The sequence below is a fragment of the Macrotis lagotis genome, chromosome 2 (genome assembly GCF_037893015.1).
Source record: "Macrotis lagotis isolate mMagLag1 chromosome 2, bilby.v1.9.chrom.fasta, whole genome shotgun sequence".
In the NCBI taxonomy this organism is placed as follows: domain Eukaryota; kingdom Metazoa; phylum Chordata; class Mammalia; order Peramelemorphia; family Peramelidae; genus Macrotis; species Macrotis lagotis.
The window spans coordinates 74,244,681-74,266,482 of NC_133659.1; the positions used below are offsets into that span (position 1 = coordinate 74,244,681).

Consider the following 21,802-nt stretch of genomic DNA (forward strand, 5'->3'; position numbering starts at 1 on the left):
TAAGTTTAGGGGAAAAATTGTAAAACTCAAAATAAATAAAATCTTTATAAAAAATGAGGAAATGGATCAGAGAGGAAACAACATACATACTTAATAGAGCATAGAAATAAAGGTGAGAAAGTAGAGAAAGGGGATGGGAGAAAGGGGGAGGAAGCAAAGGGGGGATGTAGGTGATAAAGGAGAGGGTAATCAGATATGACACATTTACATTTTTACTTTTTACAAGGTGGTGGGATTGGGTGACCTGTCTGGGACCACAGGGCTGGATGTTGGCAGGATCTCTGGAGTGGAATGCAGGCTTCCTTCACTATATTTCTCATGAGGTTTTTTATTTTTGTGGGGGAAGTGGAGAATTATGTTTACTCTTACAACAAGACTATTTTAGTAATGTGTAAGTAATGTGTAAATAAATATAAATTAAAAAATATAGAGAAAATTTAGTAGGTATAAGTAGGACATTAAATCATATGCTATCATGCAAGAATGTTTATAAGCAGAGGTTATTAATAGGATTTTCCTAAATGTCAGTTGTTTCAATAATCTTCACCCTTTTATCCCCTTAGAACTACATTCAGTATATTTTTTCCATGTAGCAGAGTATAGGGGGGAAAAGCTTAACATGCTCATGCTTGTTTAATTAAAATAAAACTGCATTTTATTATCCGATTCTTAAAAAAACAAAGTGGTCCTTTCTCAAATACTGCCTGATACTAACCTCCAATTATTTCTCCTGCCTGACAGTTTCCTAGAGCACTTTTGTATCTAGGCTCCCTTTTGCGAACATCACATCCTGACCCATTTTAGCTGTATATCTTAGTTACCACAGCACACAGATTATAATCTCTTTGTGGGCAAGCACAGTGTCATGTTACCCTAAAAGGTAGTCTGTTTGTTGATTTTGAATTTGAATTATCTGTTCCAATAGAATAAGGACAATGGATCACTCAAATTGTCAGTAAGCACAAATTCATTCATATGAAGGATTATTGTATTCAGATACAATTAAATACATCATAGGCCTTGAGTTGGAAAGCACCTCAGAGGTCACCCAGACCAGCCCCCACTTGAACCAAGTATTTCTTCTACAAGAGTCCAGTCAACCCAGTGGGTCTGTCCTTGAAGTTTGAGGCTAGAGGACTGAGACCCCTTCCCTTGTGAAGCATTCTATTCCAGTTTTGGGATTGCTCTCCTGCTATTATACCATCAGACCTCAGGATCCATCTGCTTTAGAAAATTGTCTTTGACAGTGGTTGATAGCATCATGATTTCCTTTAGGATATGATTCTCATAATGGTTTGACCCTCTACATAAACAGAAACTTAAATTAAGCCCTCTAGATTTGCTCAAGCCCTCCCCTGCCCTTTTCAACCTCCTTCCCCTTTCATTGCTCTCTTCAGCCTCTAGTCAAGCTAAGAAGTCACTAGGTAATGAATGTCTTTTATGATGATATTTGAGGCACTTTCATATAATGATAAGGAATTCTTTGGGGTTACAAATTCTTAACTAGTCTCAAACGGATGATCTATTTATTTAGCCTTGATTCAACAGTAAGAATATACCATAATCATCTCTATCTTCTTAATTAATTACTTTGATCAGGACAATGAAAGATGAATCAAAATGAATATCACTGGAAAATATAGTTTTGAGTTAAGACTCATGAGATTAGAGATGGAGGTAGCTAAGTGAAACAATGGAAGGAAAAGAGGATTTAGTTGAGTTTAATTCCTGCCTCAGATACTTATTATCTGAATAACTCTGGGCAAATCATGCTCTTTGCCTCTATTTTTTCATCTATAATATGAAAATAATAGGACTTAACCTCCCAAAGTTGTTGTGAGGTTCTAATTGAGTGAATGTTTATAAAGTATTTTGCAAACCTTAAAGCTCTATGCAGGGCTGGCTATTATATTACAAAATAACCATTTCCTAATGCCCTTAATCATTGTAAATCAGTTATCATGAAGTTACTAGTAGAACTTAGAAGTCTCCTTTGCTACCTATTCTAATTTATTTTAAAAAAATATATCTTAAGACAACTGTTTCTCTTTTATCAAGAACACTTTTTGTCCCAAAATAGGATTTTAATTTAGCAAAGTTTCTGAATGATTATTAAAAAGAACAATTTTTAATTCCTGTTTTTGAAAAGCAAGTTAAAATATATAGGAAGCTGAAATGGCTATTAGGGAAGTGAAATTAAAATGTAACAATTCATCTAACTGCCATTTCATCATCAGATTTACTTTTAAACATGTAGAATTGTCAGTAGTTTTTGTAAATCTCATTAAATCAGATATTACATTTGAAACCTACAATATAACTGAGCTCTTGAGTCTAGTCTTAGTTTTGGATAATGCTTTTCTCAAGTTTCTGGCCGCTACCCTCTGTTGCATAAGAGCCTGAAAATACAGGCAAAATTATCTTTTATACCACGTTTATAATATGACTTTATAGCAAATGACCAAACTGTATCCATGCGTTGTTGTATCACGATCCTAGAATTACAAAGTGAACTTATGCCAACTCCAGAAATACATCTTCAAGACCTTTAGGAGCTATGAAATATAAAATAGGAGAGATTCATTGTAATAAGATAGCATTTTAAATTTAACCATGACATTTTTAGTAACTAATTTTGGGCATGAGAGTCTCTATCAGATTCTACTTGAAATTTTTATTTACTAAAATAGGATTCCTAACCCTATTGAAATTTAAGTGGTTTATTTAAAAACTTAATAAGGCTAATTAATTTGCTAAATAGCCTCGTGTACTATCTCGTACCTTGTTCTCACCTGGATACTCTGAGAATACCTAATTAAATAACTGTTAGAATGTAATCTCTTTGAGCCTACGGATTGCTTTTGTATTTATTTATAGCACAATAGGTTTTTAATAAATACTTGTTGATTGAGTGTCTGAACTAAGGAAAAGTCCTTTAAAAATGTATCTAAATATAGTTTTGTTTCTTTTAGGCACATTCGATGAAATAGAAATAGAGTGACAAGATGGTTCCTCTTGGAGGATTTTTAAAAATTCTATCAGTGATCATCTTTATTCTTAGTTAATTTTCTACTATCAGTAATCTTTACTAGAAGAAAAAGTTCATTAAATATTTAGGAGAGGAGTGAGGGGAAGGAAATTCAGTAATTAATGTGATGTAAAAACAATATATTGTATAAAAGTTTTTATAACTAAAATACTTCATTTATAGTTGCTTTTTAAAAACATATTAGGTAAGTTCTTCACTCTTGGTCAAATAAGTTCACCTATCAACAATCCAGAGAGAAGTATCAGGCTTAAATTTTACATTTAGACTGAATCTTGTCCTCTCTCTTCTCTTCACTTCCCTTGGGATGCTTTAATCCATTGCAGTGCCAGTTTCATCAGGAAAATCAGTTTCTTTGGCCAGCTGTCTAGTTTTTAAAAAATCTAACTTGTTTATGCTACAATTGTTGTTTGGTCAATCAGTCAATCATGTCCAATTCTTCATGACCCAATTTGGGGTTTTCTTGGCAAAAATACTGAACTAGTCTGCTATTTCCTTCTCTAGTCACTTAATCCTCATCTGGTAAATTGAGCTAGAGAAAGAAATAGCAGACCAGTTCAGTATTTTTGCCAAGAAAACCCCAAATTGGGTCATGAAGAATTGGACATGATTAAGTGACTTGAATCAGAATCATACAAATAGTATCTGAGGTCAAATTTGAACTCAGGTCCTTCTGACTCAAGGCCATCACTCTTATGTCACCTAGCAGCCCCTTAAAAAAATACATTTACTCTCATTCCTAATGTTTATGCTAATTATTTTTCCCTTTATTCCTTCAATTTTTATTTGTTATCTTATTTAACATGTCAGTGGAAATTCCTGTCACTCTTATGACATAGTAGCAAAATTTCTGTCAGTGTCATCATAAACATCTTCCAGGATGATTTCTCAATCTGTCAAGTCTGAATCTAATGATAATAATAGCCAATATTTATCTAAAGCCTACTATGTGCCAGGCACTTCACAAATATTATCTAATTTGATTCTCACAACAATCCTAAGAAGTATAGGTGCTGCTAGTCTATTTTTACATATGAGGAAACTGAGGCCAACAGTAGTCAAGTGACTTATCCAGGGTTACACAACCAATAAGCATCTGAAACCAAGTTTAAACTCAGATCTTCTGACTCTAGGTGCCCAGTACTCATAACTGTTGTGCCCACCTAGCAAAGATATCTGGTTGAATCTTGAAATGACTCTTAAGAGTTTAACAGTTTATCCAGCTGAAAATATTAGAATTATTAGATGACCCCCCCCATTTCATTTTCACTTTGCAGAATTGGTGTTAACTAATTTTAAGTGTAATCACTGCGTTTATTTTTATTTTTTGCCACTGAGACTATATATATAACTCAAATGTGACTTTCTTTTTTTCCCCTAGGAGGCACTAGAATGCAAGTTGATTTCTCTGAAGAAGGTATTATCTTTATGGATTTGTCTGATTCGGCATTTGTTATAAAAGCAATTTAATCCTGGTTATAAGTAATATTACACCCAAACTCTGGGCTAAGACAGAAAACAGAATGTCTTTTGAGGTTGAAATTCATAGAAAAAGAGGTAATGAGTGGGTGTCTATATGGGTTTACATGTTTTCTTTTTTGGCATTCTTTTGTAAAATGCATAATGGACAGATAATTAGGAATAGTTTTTAGGAATTGATAGTTATCATTCATTATATACGTAGTATCTTTGCCAAATTGAAAAAGTTCTGGGAAAACAAAAGCTCCTGGTTTATCCTAGATTTGATTCTGTAATTTTTTAGATATGTTCCAAGGTTTCATATTAATCTATTTTTGAATGGGTCACAAGTTATATTTAGTCTTTTAGAGTTCTTGCTTTCAAATATAATCTGGATAGGTCAACCCTAACTGGCATGCTTACTCGCCCTGTCAGAATCAATTATACATTAAAATTTGTTTTCCTTGCTCACCTTTTTTAATATACCTAGTGTCTCCATGTTTGCTCTGTGGTTTTTCAGGGTAACCTTTATGAAGTTAATCTTTTAGATTTGTCTATAAATGTTTGTTCAGGTAATAGATGACTTAAGGATCACAAAATGAATGTGTCTGGCCGTTTGTGGCTAGCCAAACAAAATAGATAATGAAGGGACAGACAGAATTTATAAACCATGTCTCATGTGTATTCTTGTTAATTTTGAAGTATGACTAACTTATAGTCATTTAAAGCAGTACCATCATCCTTTTGGTTAAAAAAAATTTTTTGATAAACAAACTGCAACAACCACAAAAAATAAGCATAATAAATGAAAAGACATTTTCTGTATATAGCATGATGAAAAATAGGCTTTATCTATATTTGAAAAATACCTGTTTCCTAGGTACCATCATATCTAAGCTTCTGAACATTTTAAGACTCTTTCCACCAACAGTTCTTTAAGCAATTTATTATATGTTTCCAGGGGAAACTGAAGAGGAGGAGGCAGAACAACACCACAATATCTCTGAAAATGATGTGAATCCTTCCAGCTATAGTGATGAGGATTCTCTTAAGTCAAAAGGTAAATGATGATGTCTGATTATCTTGACCTTTGTATAGAAGGATTAGTTTTGCATTTTAAATGAGCGCTTGTTAAATTTTTTGGTCCATTTATATTCTGAAGTAAGTTGATGAGATGAATCATAATATTTGGGCAAGCTAAGCACTGTTTAGCCTGCTTAGATCATAGGGTCATAAAACTGAGAGGGACCTTCCCTACTCTCCTCATTTTACCAACGTAGAAGCAGAGGAGCAGATGAGATTGTGAGTTACCCACTGATGTCAGGTAGTAAGGAGGGTGGACTGGACTTTGAAACCAGGTCTTCTGACTACAACTATTGGCTTATTTTCCCTCTTGTCATATTGCCTCTCAATATTGGAAAAAATGTGTACATTTGTAAATGTGCCATTATGCTAGTTTTTAAAAAATTAGTGAAATTATATTGACATAGCTATTCTAAAGATTTTTCTGACTTTAAGAAATTGATAATAGTTTTAATTAAAATTTTTTCCCTAGTTCCATTTTGAATTCAGTCCCACATCAGCAATTGTTATTCTGGGGTTCAGGAGTCTAGAATTGGCAGGTACTTCACAGACTGTCAAATCCAACTTCATCTTACATAGGATGTAATCAAGGCCAAAGAGAAGGGAAATGATCTGTCCAGGATCATTTGGGTTAAATGTCAAAAAGAAAGGATTTGAACCCAGGCTTCAAATCTAAGGCTTGATGCTTTTTCTAACCCCATTGATCTTTTCAGTTGTTTAGTCTTAATGCAGAGAGGATTTGAACCCAGGCTTCAGATCCAAAGCTGTATGCTTTCTCTACCCCACCACACTGACGTTTTCATTTATTTAGTCTTAATGCAGAGAAAATGTGTCAGGGATACTAACAAGGTCTCAAACACAGTCCTAGCTTTAGTCCTCCATAGCCTTGGTTCTCAGATTTTTCTCCCACAACTGTTACTTTGTTTCTGTGATCCCTCTTACTAGCTAAGAGAGTAAAGCCAGAGGTTCTGCGAGATGGAGGGAGGGGAGGGGAGGATTCCCTGGGACTTTTCGAGGCTTTCCTTGTGTTGCCTACCCCACCATAGGCTGGAGAATGCCTTTGAGTTGCTTGTTGTCCCCAGGGAAGAGATATTGCTCTATCGTTTCGATATGTTTAATGGTAACCCCTTGAAGGTGACTAAACTGTTTCATCTTCTAGAAATATATAATAATTGGACAACATGATTGAATGGTTAGAGCCCTAGACTTGAGTCAGGAAGGCCTGAGATATTAGCTGTGCTACCCTGAACCAAATCACAACTCTTTCTGCCTCAGGTTTTTGATCTGTGAAATTGGAATAACAATTCTACCTATCTTCACAGTATTGTTGTAAGGATTAAATGAGATAACAGGTATATAGTGCTTTGCAAATCTTAAAACCCCATATAGGGGCGGCTAGGTGACACAGTGGATAGAGCACTAGGAGTCAGGAGTACCTGGGTTCAAATCCAGCCTCAGACACTTAATAATTACCTAGCCGTGTGGCCTTGGGCAAGCCACTTAACCCCATTGCCTTGCAAAAACTAAAAAACAAAAAAAAACCCCTATACAAATGCTAGGTATTATATGATTAATCAGTACTGAATTATTCAGAACTTTTTCTTGAATCTAATAGGACAGGTATTGGAATTTTTTAATGATCCCCAGATTACTTAGTATTTGCCATCTGTTAATAGTGACTGGGGCAGCTCAGTGGCACATTGGATAGAACACCAGTTCTGAAATCAGGAGGAACCTGGGTTTAAATCTAGCCTCAGACATTTAATATTTATTTAGTTGTGTGACCTTGGGCAAATCACTTGATCCCATTGCCTTGCCAAAAAAAAGCAAAAGAAAAATGTTATCTGACTTAGACTATGTAAAGCACTTTGTCAGTCCATAAGTTCTATAGAAATGTGTATTTATTATCTTTAAAATCTCTTTATTTGGGGGTGGTTAGGTGACACAGTGGATAGAGCACCGACCCTGGAGTCAGGAGTACCTGAGTTCAAATCTGGCCTCAGACACTTAATAATTACCTAGCTGTGTGGCCTTGGGCAAGCCACTTAACACCATTTGCCTTGCAAAAACCTAGAAAAAAAAAATTAAAATTAAGTTAATTTTAAGATTCCAACCACAATAGACTGTAATACAGCATAATATATCATAATTGTGGGGCAGCTGAGTAGTGCAGTGGATGGAAAACTGGCCTTGGAGTTAGGAGGAAGTTTGTAATCCACCCTTAGACACTTGTGTGACCTTGAGCAAGTCACTTAACTGATGACTTGGCATTCAGGGCCATCTCCAATTGTCATGATCCATTTCTGGTCACTAGACCCAGATGGCTGTGGAAGAGAAAATACAACTGGTGACTTGGCACAGTATCCCCTCACTTAAATCCAATTCATGTGCTTGTCATGGGTTCACATCCATGATGTCATGGTCTGCTTTGAGAATGAAAGACAAACACATCATCATCATCATAAACATATGAAGTCCTCAAGCATACAGGAAAGTAATACATTATTTTTTATTTTTTACTTTGTAAATGTTCTTAATCTTGATATAAAACTGGAGAACTCAGATTAAAACCATAACTTTCTATGACCATTATGATTTTTTTTTTTTTGGCAAGGCAATGGGGTTAAGTGGCTTGCCGAAAGCCACACAGCTAGGTAATTATTAAGTGTCTGAGGCCAGGTTTGAACTCAGGTACTCCTGACTCCAGGGCCGGTGCTCTATCCACTGTGCCACCTAGCCACTCCCATTATGATTTTCTCTGAAGCTCATGGATCCAAAAGTTTCACTGTATTTGAATAATCAATACCATTAATCACTGAGGTCTCACAGAAATGATGCCAATAAGGGTTATTTGAAGGTATAAAATTCCTAAATCTCAGATATAATAAAACTATTCCACACATAGCACATCCATTTTGGGTAGATAAAAGACAATGACAAGTGTGACTTTATTTCCTGATCCTCTTTTGGGGGGGGGATATTTATATTATTACAGTAATCTTGTACCATTGTGCCTTGGCTATATATGCTCCTTCTAACTGCTCTTATAAATGAGAAAGTTCATGAGATTTACCAGTATCTTCTTTCCATGCAGGAATACAAATAGTTCATCATCATTAAGTTCCTCATAGTTGGTCCTTCTCATCCACCCTCTCAATGGTTCACCTGAGTCCTATACTTAGAGATCAGACTTTCTGTTCAGTTCTGGTTATTTCAGTAGGAATGTTTGAAAGTCCCCTGTTTCATTGAAAGTCCATTAAGTTCCTCATAGTTAGTCCTTCTCGTCTGCCCTCTCAATGGTTCACCTGAGTCCTATACTTAGAGATCAGACTTTCTGTTCAGTTCTGGTTATTTCAGTCGGAATGTTTGAAAGTCCCCTGTTCATTGAAAGTCCATCTTTTCCCCTGAAAGAAGATGTTTAGGGGGCAGCTAGGTGGCGTAGTGGATAAAGCACCGGCCTTGGAGTCAGGAGTACCTGGGTTCAAATCCGGTCTCGGACACTTAGTAATAACCTAGCTGTGTGGCCTTGGGCAAGCCACTTAGTCCCATTTGCTTTGCAAAAACCTAAAAAAAAAAGGGGGAAAAAAAGGAAAAAGAAAGAAGATGTTTAGTTTTGCTGGGTAATTGATTCTTGGCTGTAAATCAAGATTTTTGCCTTCCAGAATATCATATTCCAAGCCCTAAGAACTTTTTTTTTTTTTTTGCAGGGCAAATGGGGTTAAGTGGCTTGCCCAAGGCCACATAGCTAGGTAATTATTAAGTGTCTGAGGCCAGATTTGAACCCAGGAACTCCTGACTCCAGGTATGGTGCTTTATCCACTGTGCCATCTAGCCGCCCCTCTACTGTGCCACCTAGCTGCCCCACTATGATGCCAAATCCTGTGTAATCCTGATTATAGAGTCACAGTAGTTGAATTGTTTCTGGCAGCTTTTAGTATTTTGTCTTTGACTTGGGAGTTTTGGAATTTGGCTATAATATTCCTGGAAGTTTTTCTTTTGGAATCTCATTCAGGAGGTGATTGGTGAATTCCCTCAATTTCTATTTTACCCTCTGCTTCTAGAATCTCAGGGCAATTTTGCCATATTATTTCTTGAAAAATGAAGTCTAGGCTCTTTTCCTGGTCATGGATCTTCAGGTAGCCCAGTAATTTTTAAATTATCTCTCCTGTATCTGTTTTTGAGGTCAGTTGTATTTCCTATAGAATATTTCACATTTCTTCTAATTTGGGGATTTTTTTGAAAGTTTTATTTCTTCCTGATTTCTTGCAAAGTCATCAGCTTCCTTTGCTTACATTCTGCATTTGAAGGAGTTATTTTCTTCAGAGAGCTTTTTTATCTCCTTTTCCAGCTGGCCAATTCTGCTTTTATTTTTTTCTTTTTATTTAAGGCAATGGGATTAAGCATGACTTGCCCAAGGTCACAGTTATGCAATTAAGTGTCGGAGGGCAGATTTGAACTCGGATCCTCCTGACTCCAGTGCCACTCCTCTATCTACTATGCCACCTAGCTGCCCCCAGTTCTGCTTTTTAAAGCATTCTTCTTCTCATTTGCCTTTTGTGTTGCTTTTTCCATTTGGCCTAAACTGATTTTTTTAACATTATTTTCTTCAGTATTTTTTTGTATTTCTTTTACCAAGCTGCTGATTTGGTTTTCATAATTTATCTACATCACTCTCTTTTCTCCTCCCAATTTTTCCTCTGCCTCCCTTAATTGCATAGCCCTAGTCCATTTTCTATTTCTCTTGGAGGTTTTGGGTACAGGCGCTTCAATTTTGTCATCTCCTGAATTTTCCATGGGGCCAAAGTAATTTTCTATGGTCAGATTTTTCTTTTTCTTTGGTTTGCTCATTTCCTCAGCCTGTGACTGATTCACTGCACTTACAAGGCTTTTGGGGGTTTTTGGGACAACCCACTGGGACCTTAATTCCTCCAAGGTCTTATAAGAGGCTCTGACTGCTCTCCTGCCTGTGCTTTGGTATGTGGATGACCACAGGCGCTCTCCTCTTCCCTGGAGCTGTGAGGAGAGTCTCTGCTAGGCAGTTGTAGTAGCCCAAACTGCAACCTGGATTTGAGTGTAGACCTCTGCAGTCTCTCCCACCCCTTACCATCTGTAGGGTACACTCTGGAGGTGCAGGTTGGCTTCCCTTTTCCCATTGCAGGTTCTCTCAGCAGGGTTGCTCTGAGGCTGGTGCTCACTCCACACTCAACTCTGGTGCGGCAGAGTTCTCTCACCACCCCTTCAAGCTGTTCCCAGTGATCCCTGGAGGTCTGGAAACTATCCCCTCTGCCACGGACTCAGATGCCCCTAAGAATCTAGGCACTCGGCCTGGCCACACTCACAACAGCTTTTTCTAACCCCTGTCCTGGTGAAACAGAACTTTCCTTCAGAACTTCTTTGTTGTCCTGGACTGGGAAATTGTATTACTCAGTCTTTTTGTGGGTTCTGCCCCTCTAAATTTTGACTAGAGTCATAATTTGATAGATTTTGGAGTTTTTTTTGGGGGGGGTGAGTTTCTGGGAATTCCTGCCTTCACTCCATTATCTTGGCTCCGCCTTCCCTGATGCTTCTCTTTATCTGTAAGAATTAATTTTTTTCTCCAGAATTCACTCTTATATGATGTATTAATTTGATTTGCCTGCTGCAACATTCAGCAGTTTTCTAATTTTGTTATTTTAAAAATCTGAAGCTTCTTTTTACCTTGTATATACTTAAAAATAACACTGCGCTAGGAGTCCCAGAGACCTGGCTTCCACTCTCAGCTCTACCACTAACTCCTGACATTATCTGGACAGGTCATATTCCTTCTTTGAGCCTCAATTTTTTCATTTTGAAATGAGTGGGTTAAACTAGAGGAACCAGTAAGATCCCTTCCTGCTCCTAATGTATATTTATACTTTGCTGTAGCTTTGTCATTTTGAATCATTAGAATTTTCCACAACTAAGAGGTTTTTAATCACCTTCCTCTTTGCCATCTATGTCTTGTTACAACTATCTCCAAAGAGTATACCAAGGGGGTGACTAGGTAGCACAGTGGATAGAGCACCAGCCCTTTGAGTCAGGAGTTCCTGAGTTCAAATCTGACCTCAGACACATAATAATTGCCTAGCTGTGTGGTTTTGGGCAAGCCACTTAACCCCATTGCCTTGCAAAAAAAAAAAACCTAAAAAAAAGTATACCAGGGAGAAGGCAAAAGCAGCTATTAATTTTTTTTTAACAAAACTGGGACTTCCCCATGATTTCTTCTATCCACCATCACACCCACCGTGAAACAAGTCAGCACGTCCACCATGCCTGAAGATGTATGCCTCCTTCACCTAGTTTATCATCTCACTGACAAGAGATGGAAAGGTACTTTCCCTTGAGGCCTCAAAAGTTATTCCTATTCACTGCATCAATCAGTATTCTGAGGACTGTAAATGTTATTTTCTCTCACATTAATGTATTCATTGTATAAATTGTCCTCATTACTATTTACTTCAATCTGCATCAGTTCAGATTTGTCTTCCCAAACTTCTCTGAATTCATCTAGGCCAGGTGTGTCCAACTGGTATCCCATGGGTTCGCATTGAAAATGACCTCCCAGAGGCAGCTAGGTAGTGCAGTGGATAGAGCACTGGCCTTGGAGTCAGGAGTACCTGGGTTCAAATCTGACCTCAGACACTTAATAATTACCTAGCTATGTGGCCTTGGGCAAGCCACTTAACCCCATTGCCTTGAAAAATCTAAAAAAAATGACCTTATTTTTTGTTATATTACATGTTATTGTTATATTCATTGGTAATATTGGATTTTATGATAAAATAATTTTCCAACGAGTTCAAATTTGAATCTGTTTAACCCACTCCCAGTAAGTGTACATCCTATTTTTCTCAGATGCTATAAAAAGGTGCCACTGCTTTAAACTATTTTTTTTTTTATTCATGAAACCTCTTCCTGCCATCTTTGACCTTCTTGGTCATAATTATGCCTAATAGTAGCAAAACTGGGTCGGATTTAATCCAATTATAATTCAGTGACTTTTATAGTATAATTCCAAGTTATTGCTTATCAGAATGGTTGGACCAATTCATACAAATTATACAATTCTAGCAGATAATCTTCAGATACCACAGTGCATTCAATCATTGCTTTGTGTTGGGGTTTGGTTTTTTTATAAACTGTGTTATATAATTCTAGCAAATACTTCAGTTACTATGGTAGATTCAATTACTGCCTTGCAGCATTTTAAAAATAGAACTTAAAGTAGACCCTAAGTAAATTGTGCTTTTAAAAAATAAAATGTTTTATTTTGCAGTATGTCTGCCTTTATTTTTAGATCTCCTAGTCAGTGTCCATAATTTCATTGGCAGTCATCAAAGAGTATTTTTCAAGGCATGTTTCCTTCTTTCCACCTTCTTACTTTTTTGTTTAATGAATAGGTTCAGGTGCTGTTCTTGTTGTTTTTCTAGACCATCTTTTACAGTTTAAGAATAGCAAACAATAAAGAGAAATCTGTGAAAAAAAAGGATGGGGAAAGTATATATCTTACTGTCTGAATTTCTTAAATTAGCCATGTCTATTCTCAGGATTGAATTTGAAATTTAGAAACCCGAAGTCACTTCCTGTGGCTTTCCTTGGCATTGATTCATTGTTGAGAGTGGCCTTGTGATTTTCTTCATTGCTGTTGATTACACTGAACAAAAAACAGTTGGAACCTACTTTTGTCCTTTGACAAAAGGAACTTCCTGGGTCTGCTTTGTTGGGTAGGATGCATAAACAAATTTGGTATGGTACAAAGTACTCCTTATATAAAATTCCACATTCATTCGAAGTTCATTCCCCAATTCTCTTTTTCAAAAGTTGTAGCCTAATTAAAGAAACTTTGAGGATTTAATTATTGTTTCTTTTATAGCCTCCTTTACAGATTTTTGACCTTGTTCTTTCATTTATCTAGTGCCTGAATTTCAACTCAAACATGGCAAGATAGAAATAATACTGAGAATGGAATAAGGACATTTGAAAAAATTGCTTTTCTCTATCTTCCATGTGCCTTTTGCTTCTGAGATCTTAGAAAATTTTAGATTTCACTCTGTATACCAAATATCCAAGTGTTACCACTATACTTTTCACAGAAACTTGCAATCAGTTATGTCTTGGTAGCATCAGTATTTTCATACTTGGGTTATACAAGTTTTATGGTTCATTTTGAAGCTTCCCATGATAGAGTATATCACTCCTACTTAGTAACCATCTGACAATGGCCACCAAGTTGCTTAGAAGTGCATCCAGAGTATTTCATTGATAAAGCTTCATGTGAACTTGGAGGTACTTTCCTCATATATGTGCTTAAGGTACTAATCATATAAAGAAAATCTTAATGGTATTAAACAAATGGAATATTAAAAAGACCTGACTCTTGACCTTCTAAAAATAGAGGGGAGAATGGGGTTAGTCTTGGCATCTGGTCACCTTGGGCCAGTGGAAGTCTTGAGATCATTTTGTTTTTTTCCTGATCTTTTTGGGGAAGAAAATCAAAACAAGAATTGTTTTAGCCTTCTAAGTACTCTTGCTTTCTGTTGCAGACCAAGAAGTACAACTTCCCAATAAGCCATTGCCATTGCCGAGTAAGTACATGAAATGTGTTTGCTTTCTTTTTTCTAATGGCAGGGGACATATAATCTTGCTTTTTTTCTATAAAAAGTATCACAATAGGGACTCAGATTATTGACTTTAAATCAAAGGTAGGTCAAAGATACCCTGTATGTGGTAGTTGCTTTTGTAGTATGAATGTATTGTCATCCAGATACATGCTGAATTTTTTTTTTCCTTTTTGACATCAGTACCAAAGTGGGACAGCAGGATGAAAAAATGGGAAGGGTCCATAATTCATGGGCAATTTATTTAAAAGTTATTAAAATGAATCTCATTTGTTTGAAAATTATACTGGAAAATGAAATTGAATTTTATTTGTCATTCATTCTCAGTTAAGAAGTAATCTCTCCATGATTACATACTTAATTTTGTCTTAACTAGTGCCATGACATTTAAAGATGTGTAGTGTAAATCCATGGGTTATAAGGGTTAGGTCAGATGGTATTGAAAGGTTTTTACCTAACCTTATTTTGGTATTCTATCTGGAATTTCAGGAACCTTGGCCCATCCCCCCACACTCTCCCCTTTTACCTTTATTTTTGACCTCAATGCTTCTAATTAGTCTTTTGTTGACCTTTCTGACTCAATAACCTCATAACATTGTAGTCTTAATGGATGTAAATGTTTCTGAAAATCTATACATTGAAATTTTCACTTCTTTCCTTTTATACTCCAGACCCTCAGATTCCAATAAAACCTGAGGAATGGTTTGGACAGAATGCAAGACTACGGACAAAATCATCAAGTAAATGAATAATTCTCTGCTTGCTATAAAATGTTCTTAAAATTATTTACTAAGAGATATAGTTCCCTCAAAGTTCTACTTTTCTATATGGTATTTTTTTTTGTTCAGCATAAAAGAGCTTTTTAAAAAAAATTTATTTTGCCTAGTTCTATTTAGTTTTGCATTTTAAAAAATGCACAGAAAACAAAAAAGGGGGTGGAAAGTTACAGAGCAATTCTTATTGCTCTTATTAAATTTAATTTATACTTTTAAAAAATTTTAAAAGATATTTAGTTCTGTATTGCCAGTTTTTGGTTGTTGGTGGGCTAATGATGACGTTATAATGATTCATGATAATGTAGAAAGAGTAAAAAAACCTTATTTAATTCCAAGGTTGAGTTCTGACTTGCTGTGTGGACTTGAATACACACACACACACACACACACACACACACACACACACACACACACACACACACAGGAAAGAAAGATGCCTTGGCTCTTTTTAACTAAACAGAATTGGTACATTGTTCTCATACTGTATTGACATTTCTTTACTGATGACAGTATCTACAGTAGACAAGAACTTGATTCAATTTCCTGTAGGTTCCTTCTCTTGTAAGACATTCGAGTTTAGTTTGTATAGAATACCAACATTATTTAGAGAAGCTTTATTTACCAGCATTTGAAGTAATAATGCCTGTTGCCTTTAGATTTTGTTTGCAGTTATATGTTTGGATTATTTTATGTTTTTTAAAGAACTTAGGAAATGCTTTTAACTTTACATCATGACTAGTGATATAACAAATCCAATGTACTTAATACTTTCAGCAGAATTATGTCAAAAGTACCATCTTATCCTTAGAAGAAAATTTACTTAGATCTGAGTGACATTCACCCTAAGTGCCTACTCTGCTTTCATTCATCAAGGGCAAATTGGATATTTATGACATCATTCTTGAGCCATACAAAATTATCAACTTCAAAATTAGCCTAATTGATTGATCCCTAGTGTGAGTCCCACCTGCAGTTGCCTTGGTGTAGTACCAGACCATATAATTTCTTGGGTCTTATATGCCCTCAGGCCAGAGGTTCCCCACTCCTGATCTAGGCTAGGTGAGTCCCCTTGGATTTCAGAGAGGTCTGTGACATGGTAGGTCTCCTGAAGCTAAATGAGTGAATGGAATGTAGAGCATGCAGAGAAGGTATGAGTTAATTGTCTCTGCTGCATTACCCATGTTTTCCTCACAAAGAGTTGGAATTGGAATGAAGTTGGCCTTCTCATTTTAAACTTTTCAGAATCCTTGCCTATTATTGGGCTTATGTGTACAACATAGGTATCATTGGCTGTCATTGTTAAGCCTTGTTATTCCACTTCTCCTGGCCACTTGGGTGTGTGTGACAATGTGCTATTATTGCTCATTGTCTGTTACCCCTAGAATGCCTCTATCCTTTCTCTTCTGCCCAGTACAGCCTGATCTCCCTATCTTTCTCCTTTTATGTTCCGTCTGTTTGCTTCTGCTCATCAGCAGTCTCAGGTAGACTTAACATGAACGACCCTTTTTGTGATTCCTAGCTAACTTCTGTGGTTGGTATTTCCCAAGGACAGTGTCAGTTGCCTAGAAGACAACTGTGTTCACCATGATACTATAGTGAGGCTGAAGTACTCCTCCCCGCCTCCCCAGGCTTGTTGTTCAACATTATAGAGAATTTGTTTGTTAAGTTTATAACATACATACCTCATCCATGATGTCATTTTAAAGCATTTCATACGTGTCTTGACAATGAAGAAAACAATACAAATATGGAGTGGGAAATAAAAATACTAGGTGCTACAGCTCTTATTCAAATGTAATAGAAGCTGGGGTGGTAAGAAGAATAATAATAATAGTGGTTATAGCATTCTATTCATGTGGGGAAGGACCATTCTACATTTACTTCAAAACAGACTTTGCACTAAAGATACTTTCTTTCCTTCAGCATTCTAGAATTCATGTCTCACAATCTTCTTTGTATAAATTTGTCAGCTCAGCTAGAAAGCAGTACTATACTGTCCTCACTGGTGCTTTAATGCCACTCCACCAATATTTCATGTCTATTTTCCACCTTAGCAAGAACATTTCCTCCAGTTTTAGTGAACTTCTAAAATAGCAAAGAACAGAGAAATGAATGGACAAAAACAATTCATGAGTTTTTCAGCTATATTATCCCTTCATATTGCGGATAAATTATAGGTCACTGTATAGTAATGATGATGATAATCTCATATTTAGTAGTATGGTGTAGTACAAATATTATTGCTGTTTTACAGATAAACTGAGGTACAGAGGGATGCCCAAAGTTACAAAACTAATAAATGTTGGAGCCCAGACCTCAAAGCCGAGTTTGATTCAAGTTAGAGAGGACCATAGAGGTCCTCCAACAGCCCCCCTCCTCCAATTTTTATAGACAAGGAAGCTGGAGTCCAGGGGAGAGATAAAGGAACTAGCCAAGCCCACATTCACATAGTAAGTGGGAAAGGTTGAAGCTTGAACTGAGGTCTGCCTTCTCCCAGTCCAGTACTTTCTACACTAAAAGCATTAGGTTGCTATTGTCATTCCAGAGCTCTCTGTTATTGAGGGTAAAGGAATCAAAGCCATGACTGTTTAGGCAGTAATTAGGAAAAATTTGAGCCCCATCCCATAAGTTTTCATTCTGGAAATTTGTATTCCTTTCAATTTTTTGTTATTAAGAATGAACACTGTTATTTATACAGATTTTAGAACATATCCCTGCCTTACCAATGGTATTCTATATTGGTTGTTTGGGAATGGTAAATGTGAGATCTGTTTTTTTTTTAATTAGGTAAATCCTAGGTATATAATACCTGTTATTGTCACCTTATCATTATGGGAGATTTTTTAAAAATTAGGACTCGGCAATATCTGAGTTGAACTAAGAATTGTAATAGGTGATCAGTTAGCCCAATCTAGCCTCATTTCTATGACTGGTTTAGAATTGCCTTGAGTCTTTTGAGGATTATTTTTTGAAGTGGAGTATTATCTAGGTTTGCTTTTTGGTCTTGAAGCCAAAATGTTAACTGTCTATTCCAGAGATTCTTAACCTGGGTGTTATATGGGGTTGAAGAATATTTGAAAAAACCCAACTAATCACTTTACTTTTATCTGGCAAAATAATCCAATGTTAGTTTTAAAGGAAAAAAATTGAAAGTGTCCAAGATTTGGGCAATACAGACACCAAACATCATTTATCTGAAAAAAAAAATCTAAAAGTAGCCTATATTTAATTCATTATTTTTCCTTGCAGTATCTACAGTAGACAAGAACTTGATTCAAGATCATTTTTCAGATGGTATGACACATTAAATTTTGTCATGTAATTGACCTATTTTCTTCTTTCCTTTGACTTGTCCCAGAACATTCTCTATTCCTGTTAAATAATTGAATAAGATAGGATAGTGATACTTCAATTGACTTAAAAGATGTTATCAAAACATTCAGTATTAGATCTTCAAATTTTAATTATAGCCACTTTGTACAGATAATGTGGAGATCTGGTTTTATAAGCATTGTATAATTTGTTGGGCAGTTTAATCTCCCATTTGACAAACATATATTTACTACTATGTACAAAGCACTATTCTAGGTTCTGAAAAAAGGTAGAGATAAACAAGATACAAAATATTATAAACTAATACAGAAAACAGAAAAGAAATAGATTATTCCAGTTCAGATGAGAGTGGTGTTGGTGTTTCAGGTCATAAAGTCTGAGATTTAGAACTGGAAAGAACTTTAAAAAGGTTGTTTGATCTAATCCCCTTATTTTATAGATGAGAAAACTGACACCAGAATGGTAAAGTTCGTTGTCTTTAGTCACAAAAGTAGTCACTTGAAAAACTGAAATTTGAATCCAGTCATTCAGTATCTGACCCCAAGTTTTGCTCTCAAGCCCAGTCAAAACCCACTCTCGTCTTGAGGAATTACATCTAGTCCACACCCCTCATTTTGTAGATGAGGCAACTGAGGTACAGAGAAATTGAAGTGACTTTTACCCAAGGTCATTCAGGTAACAAACAACAGAGCTAGGCTTCACACCCAGGTCCTCTGACTTGAGGTTCAGAACTCTTATCATCATATATTGTAGCTATCTCTGCTCACATATCATCCTTTTTCCATAGCTGACAGCTGGCCTTACAGGGTCCAGTTGTGGATTCTTCTTTCCTTAGGGCTCATTATTGTATCCCTTCATGTTTATGTTTGGGGATGTTTGCTTGGTTGCCATGGTTACACAGGGAATGACCACCCTGAGGCTTGCCATGGAGTGTTGTACACTTGACCCTAAAAGTTTTAGCAGTAGTGATTGGCACGAAGTTATTAAAGGAAATACAGAAGGCAAAAAGGAGAACTAGAATTTTGGAGGATAATGTTGAGCTCAACTTCTAATACATAGAGTTCAAATTTAGTTCAGGAAATAGCTCTTAAGTACCTAAACTACATACAAAGATCATGCTAGGCTCCAAAAATGCAGCATCAGTAGGATTCAACACAAGTCATGCTTGTTTATAGGGTAGAAAAACCATTTATTAGAAATTCAAGGAGGGAGAAACCATGTTAGTTGGAGGCAATGTGGAGACAGGGAAGAATTTCTCCCCAGCAGTGCACAACTGTGCAAAGTGCTTACTTTGTGTAGACTTAAAGTAGGGACTCTTAAATTTTTTTGTGTTGTGGAGCCTTATTAACACTAGACTGCTTCTCAGAATAATGTTTATAAATGCATAAAATATACAGGATTACAAAGGAATCAGTTATATTTAGATATCATTATCAAAATATTTCTTAAAACAATAGAGATCCTAGATAAGAACCTCTAACTTAAGTGTTTATTCTTTGAAGGAGAAGACAGAAAGTAGAATCAGAAATTAGGGTAGCAGTAGCTTTATTCAGTACTACTGAGCTATCAAAAGGGTTTAGAATTGAGGAGGCTCTTGAGTTTAAAGGTCTTTGATAACTTTTGAGAAAGTGGTTTCAGGAGAATAAATTGGGATAGGGGGCAAACTGGGATCCATTATTTCAAGATATTGAGAAATGAGTGAGTGACAAGGAAATAGAGCCATTGAATGATTACTATTTTAAAATGTTTTTTAATATGATGGTGAAATTAACTCCATGGGAAAATAGAATCAAAAAAGAAGAGGCAGAGGCAATGATAATTGGAGGAATAAATGAAAGGATTAGTATTTTTAGGAAAGAGAGTTATATCTTCTTAGATGACTGGGAAGTTGGAAAAAATGGGTAGAAACAGAAGCTCTGGAGTTGAAAGCTATATATACTCACTCTTGATCTCTTGATATTCTTTCTTTTACTGTATAATAGTTTTTATTTTTCTTATCTTGATTAGAGAAAAATACCAGAAATTTAAAACTGAAATTGACTGTTCTTTTTTTAATCCTTTCAACAGATGATAACTTTTATAAATCAGACCTTAGAAACAAATCGTTATCTGTCAACCAAAGTAAGTCCTTCTTAATTTCTACTTTCTCCAATGAAACTGTGTTGATTATAAAGGTAATTCATGGAAGTATCAAATCTCAGAATTGAAATGGACTTTAGAGACTACCTCTTTAGAGACTATACCTTATACCTGACCCAGATTCCTTTCTGGTTATTCCACAATTAAGTTTTCTAATATTGTTTAACAATAGAAGAGTTAAAGCTACTGTTCTTGAAGAAACATCACTTGAACTCTTCAGGGAAGCATTGATTTTAGAGTCTGTAAATATAAGAAAAGCCACACACTGGAATCTTTTCTTTAAGTTCTGTTGACCTCACAGTCAAGAGGATTTAGAATGTGGGACTGGGACAGTTTGTGATAGTTTAATGCTAATGACCACTTAGGCTGGACCTTTCAGAATGCTGCTTCTTAAGGTATGGAAAACTATAGAACAAAGCAACGCCCTTCTCATTGGTTTGTAATCAAGGAGGAGAAAATTCCAAACTCAGTTTTGCTACAGTTAAATTATATGGATCACAAGAAAAAATAGAATCAGCCTGTGGTTCCCCAAAAACCACCTGATATTTATTAGTCACCTACTAATGTGTACAGAACACTATGTGCAGAGAGACCAGGCATGTGAAAGACCACAGTGAAAACAGTCCTTGCCTTTGAGGAGTGCTAATGTGAACACATTCTAGGGCCCCAAGTATTCACATAGACAGGTAAATACAAAAAATTCAAGAGAATTTGGAAAGGGGGAAAGCTCCAGAAACTGGAACAAGTAGGTCTTGTAGGAGACTGCAATAAAAGCAAAACCACCTGTCATTAGTGACATATGGAAGAGATTAAATTATTTTTACTTTTATTCTCATATGACAGTTGCAGTATTAGAAAGAATTTCATCTAAAATTGTCTACTTTTTCAGTGTAATATGATCTAATTTCCTATAGCAAGAAATGAAATTTCATAAATTTTGTCTAATATTGTTCGTTTTCCAATTTCACATTGCCCTGTGCCACAGCAGAAATAAATGTTTAGGTATGCTGTCTGCTGGTACTTTTAAACTACTTATGGCATTTTTTCTATTTATTACCATAAGGCTTTTTTTTTAACCATCTCTACAGTTTTAGAATTTTAGAGCTAGAATGAACCTTAGAAATATCTATTATCCACCTTAAATATTTTTGCATGTATAACTATTTTAATGTTTTTTGAAATGTAACAATTTTTAATCTTTAGTTTCATCAACCCTTCATTTTTTCACTACCCTCCCCCTTACTAAATATTTCTAAAAGAACAATAATAAGTTACAAAGTTTAATGTTAAATTTCAACAAGTCACTCTTTTATGATGCTGAGAAAGTGATG

At 35.8% G+C, this 21,802-nt stretch overlaps 1 protein-coding gene across 1 annotated transcript in view; it reads left to right on the plus strand.

Annotated features, from left to right (window-relative positions):
* Window positions 1–21,802, plus strand: part of TOR1AIP1 (torsin 1A interacting protein 1) — a 42,170-nt gene that overhangs the window by 17,951 nt on the left and 2,417 nt on the right. Inside the window, exons 5-10 of the mRNA XM_074220884.1 lie at window positions 4,428–4,463; window positions 5,466–5,564; window positions 14,149–14,190; window positions 14,895–14,963; window positions 18,249–18,293; window positions 20,400–20,453. Coding sequence (XP_074076985.1) covers window positions 4,428–4,463; window positions 5,466–5,564; window positions 14,149–14,190; window positions 14,895–14,963; window positions 18,249–18,293; window positions 20,400–20,453 — 345 coding nt within the window. The remainder of the gene's footprint in view (window positions 1–4,427; window positions 4,464–5,465; window positions 5,565–14,148; window positions 14,191–14,894; window positions 14,964–18,248; window positions 18,294–20,399; window positions 20,454–21,802) is intronic.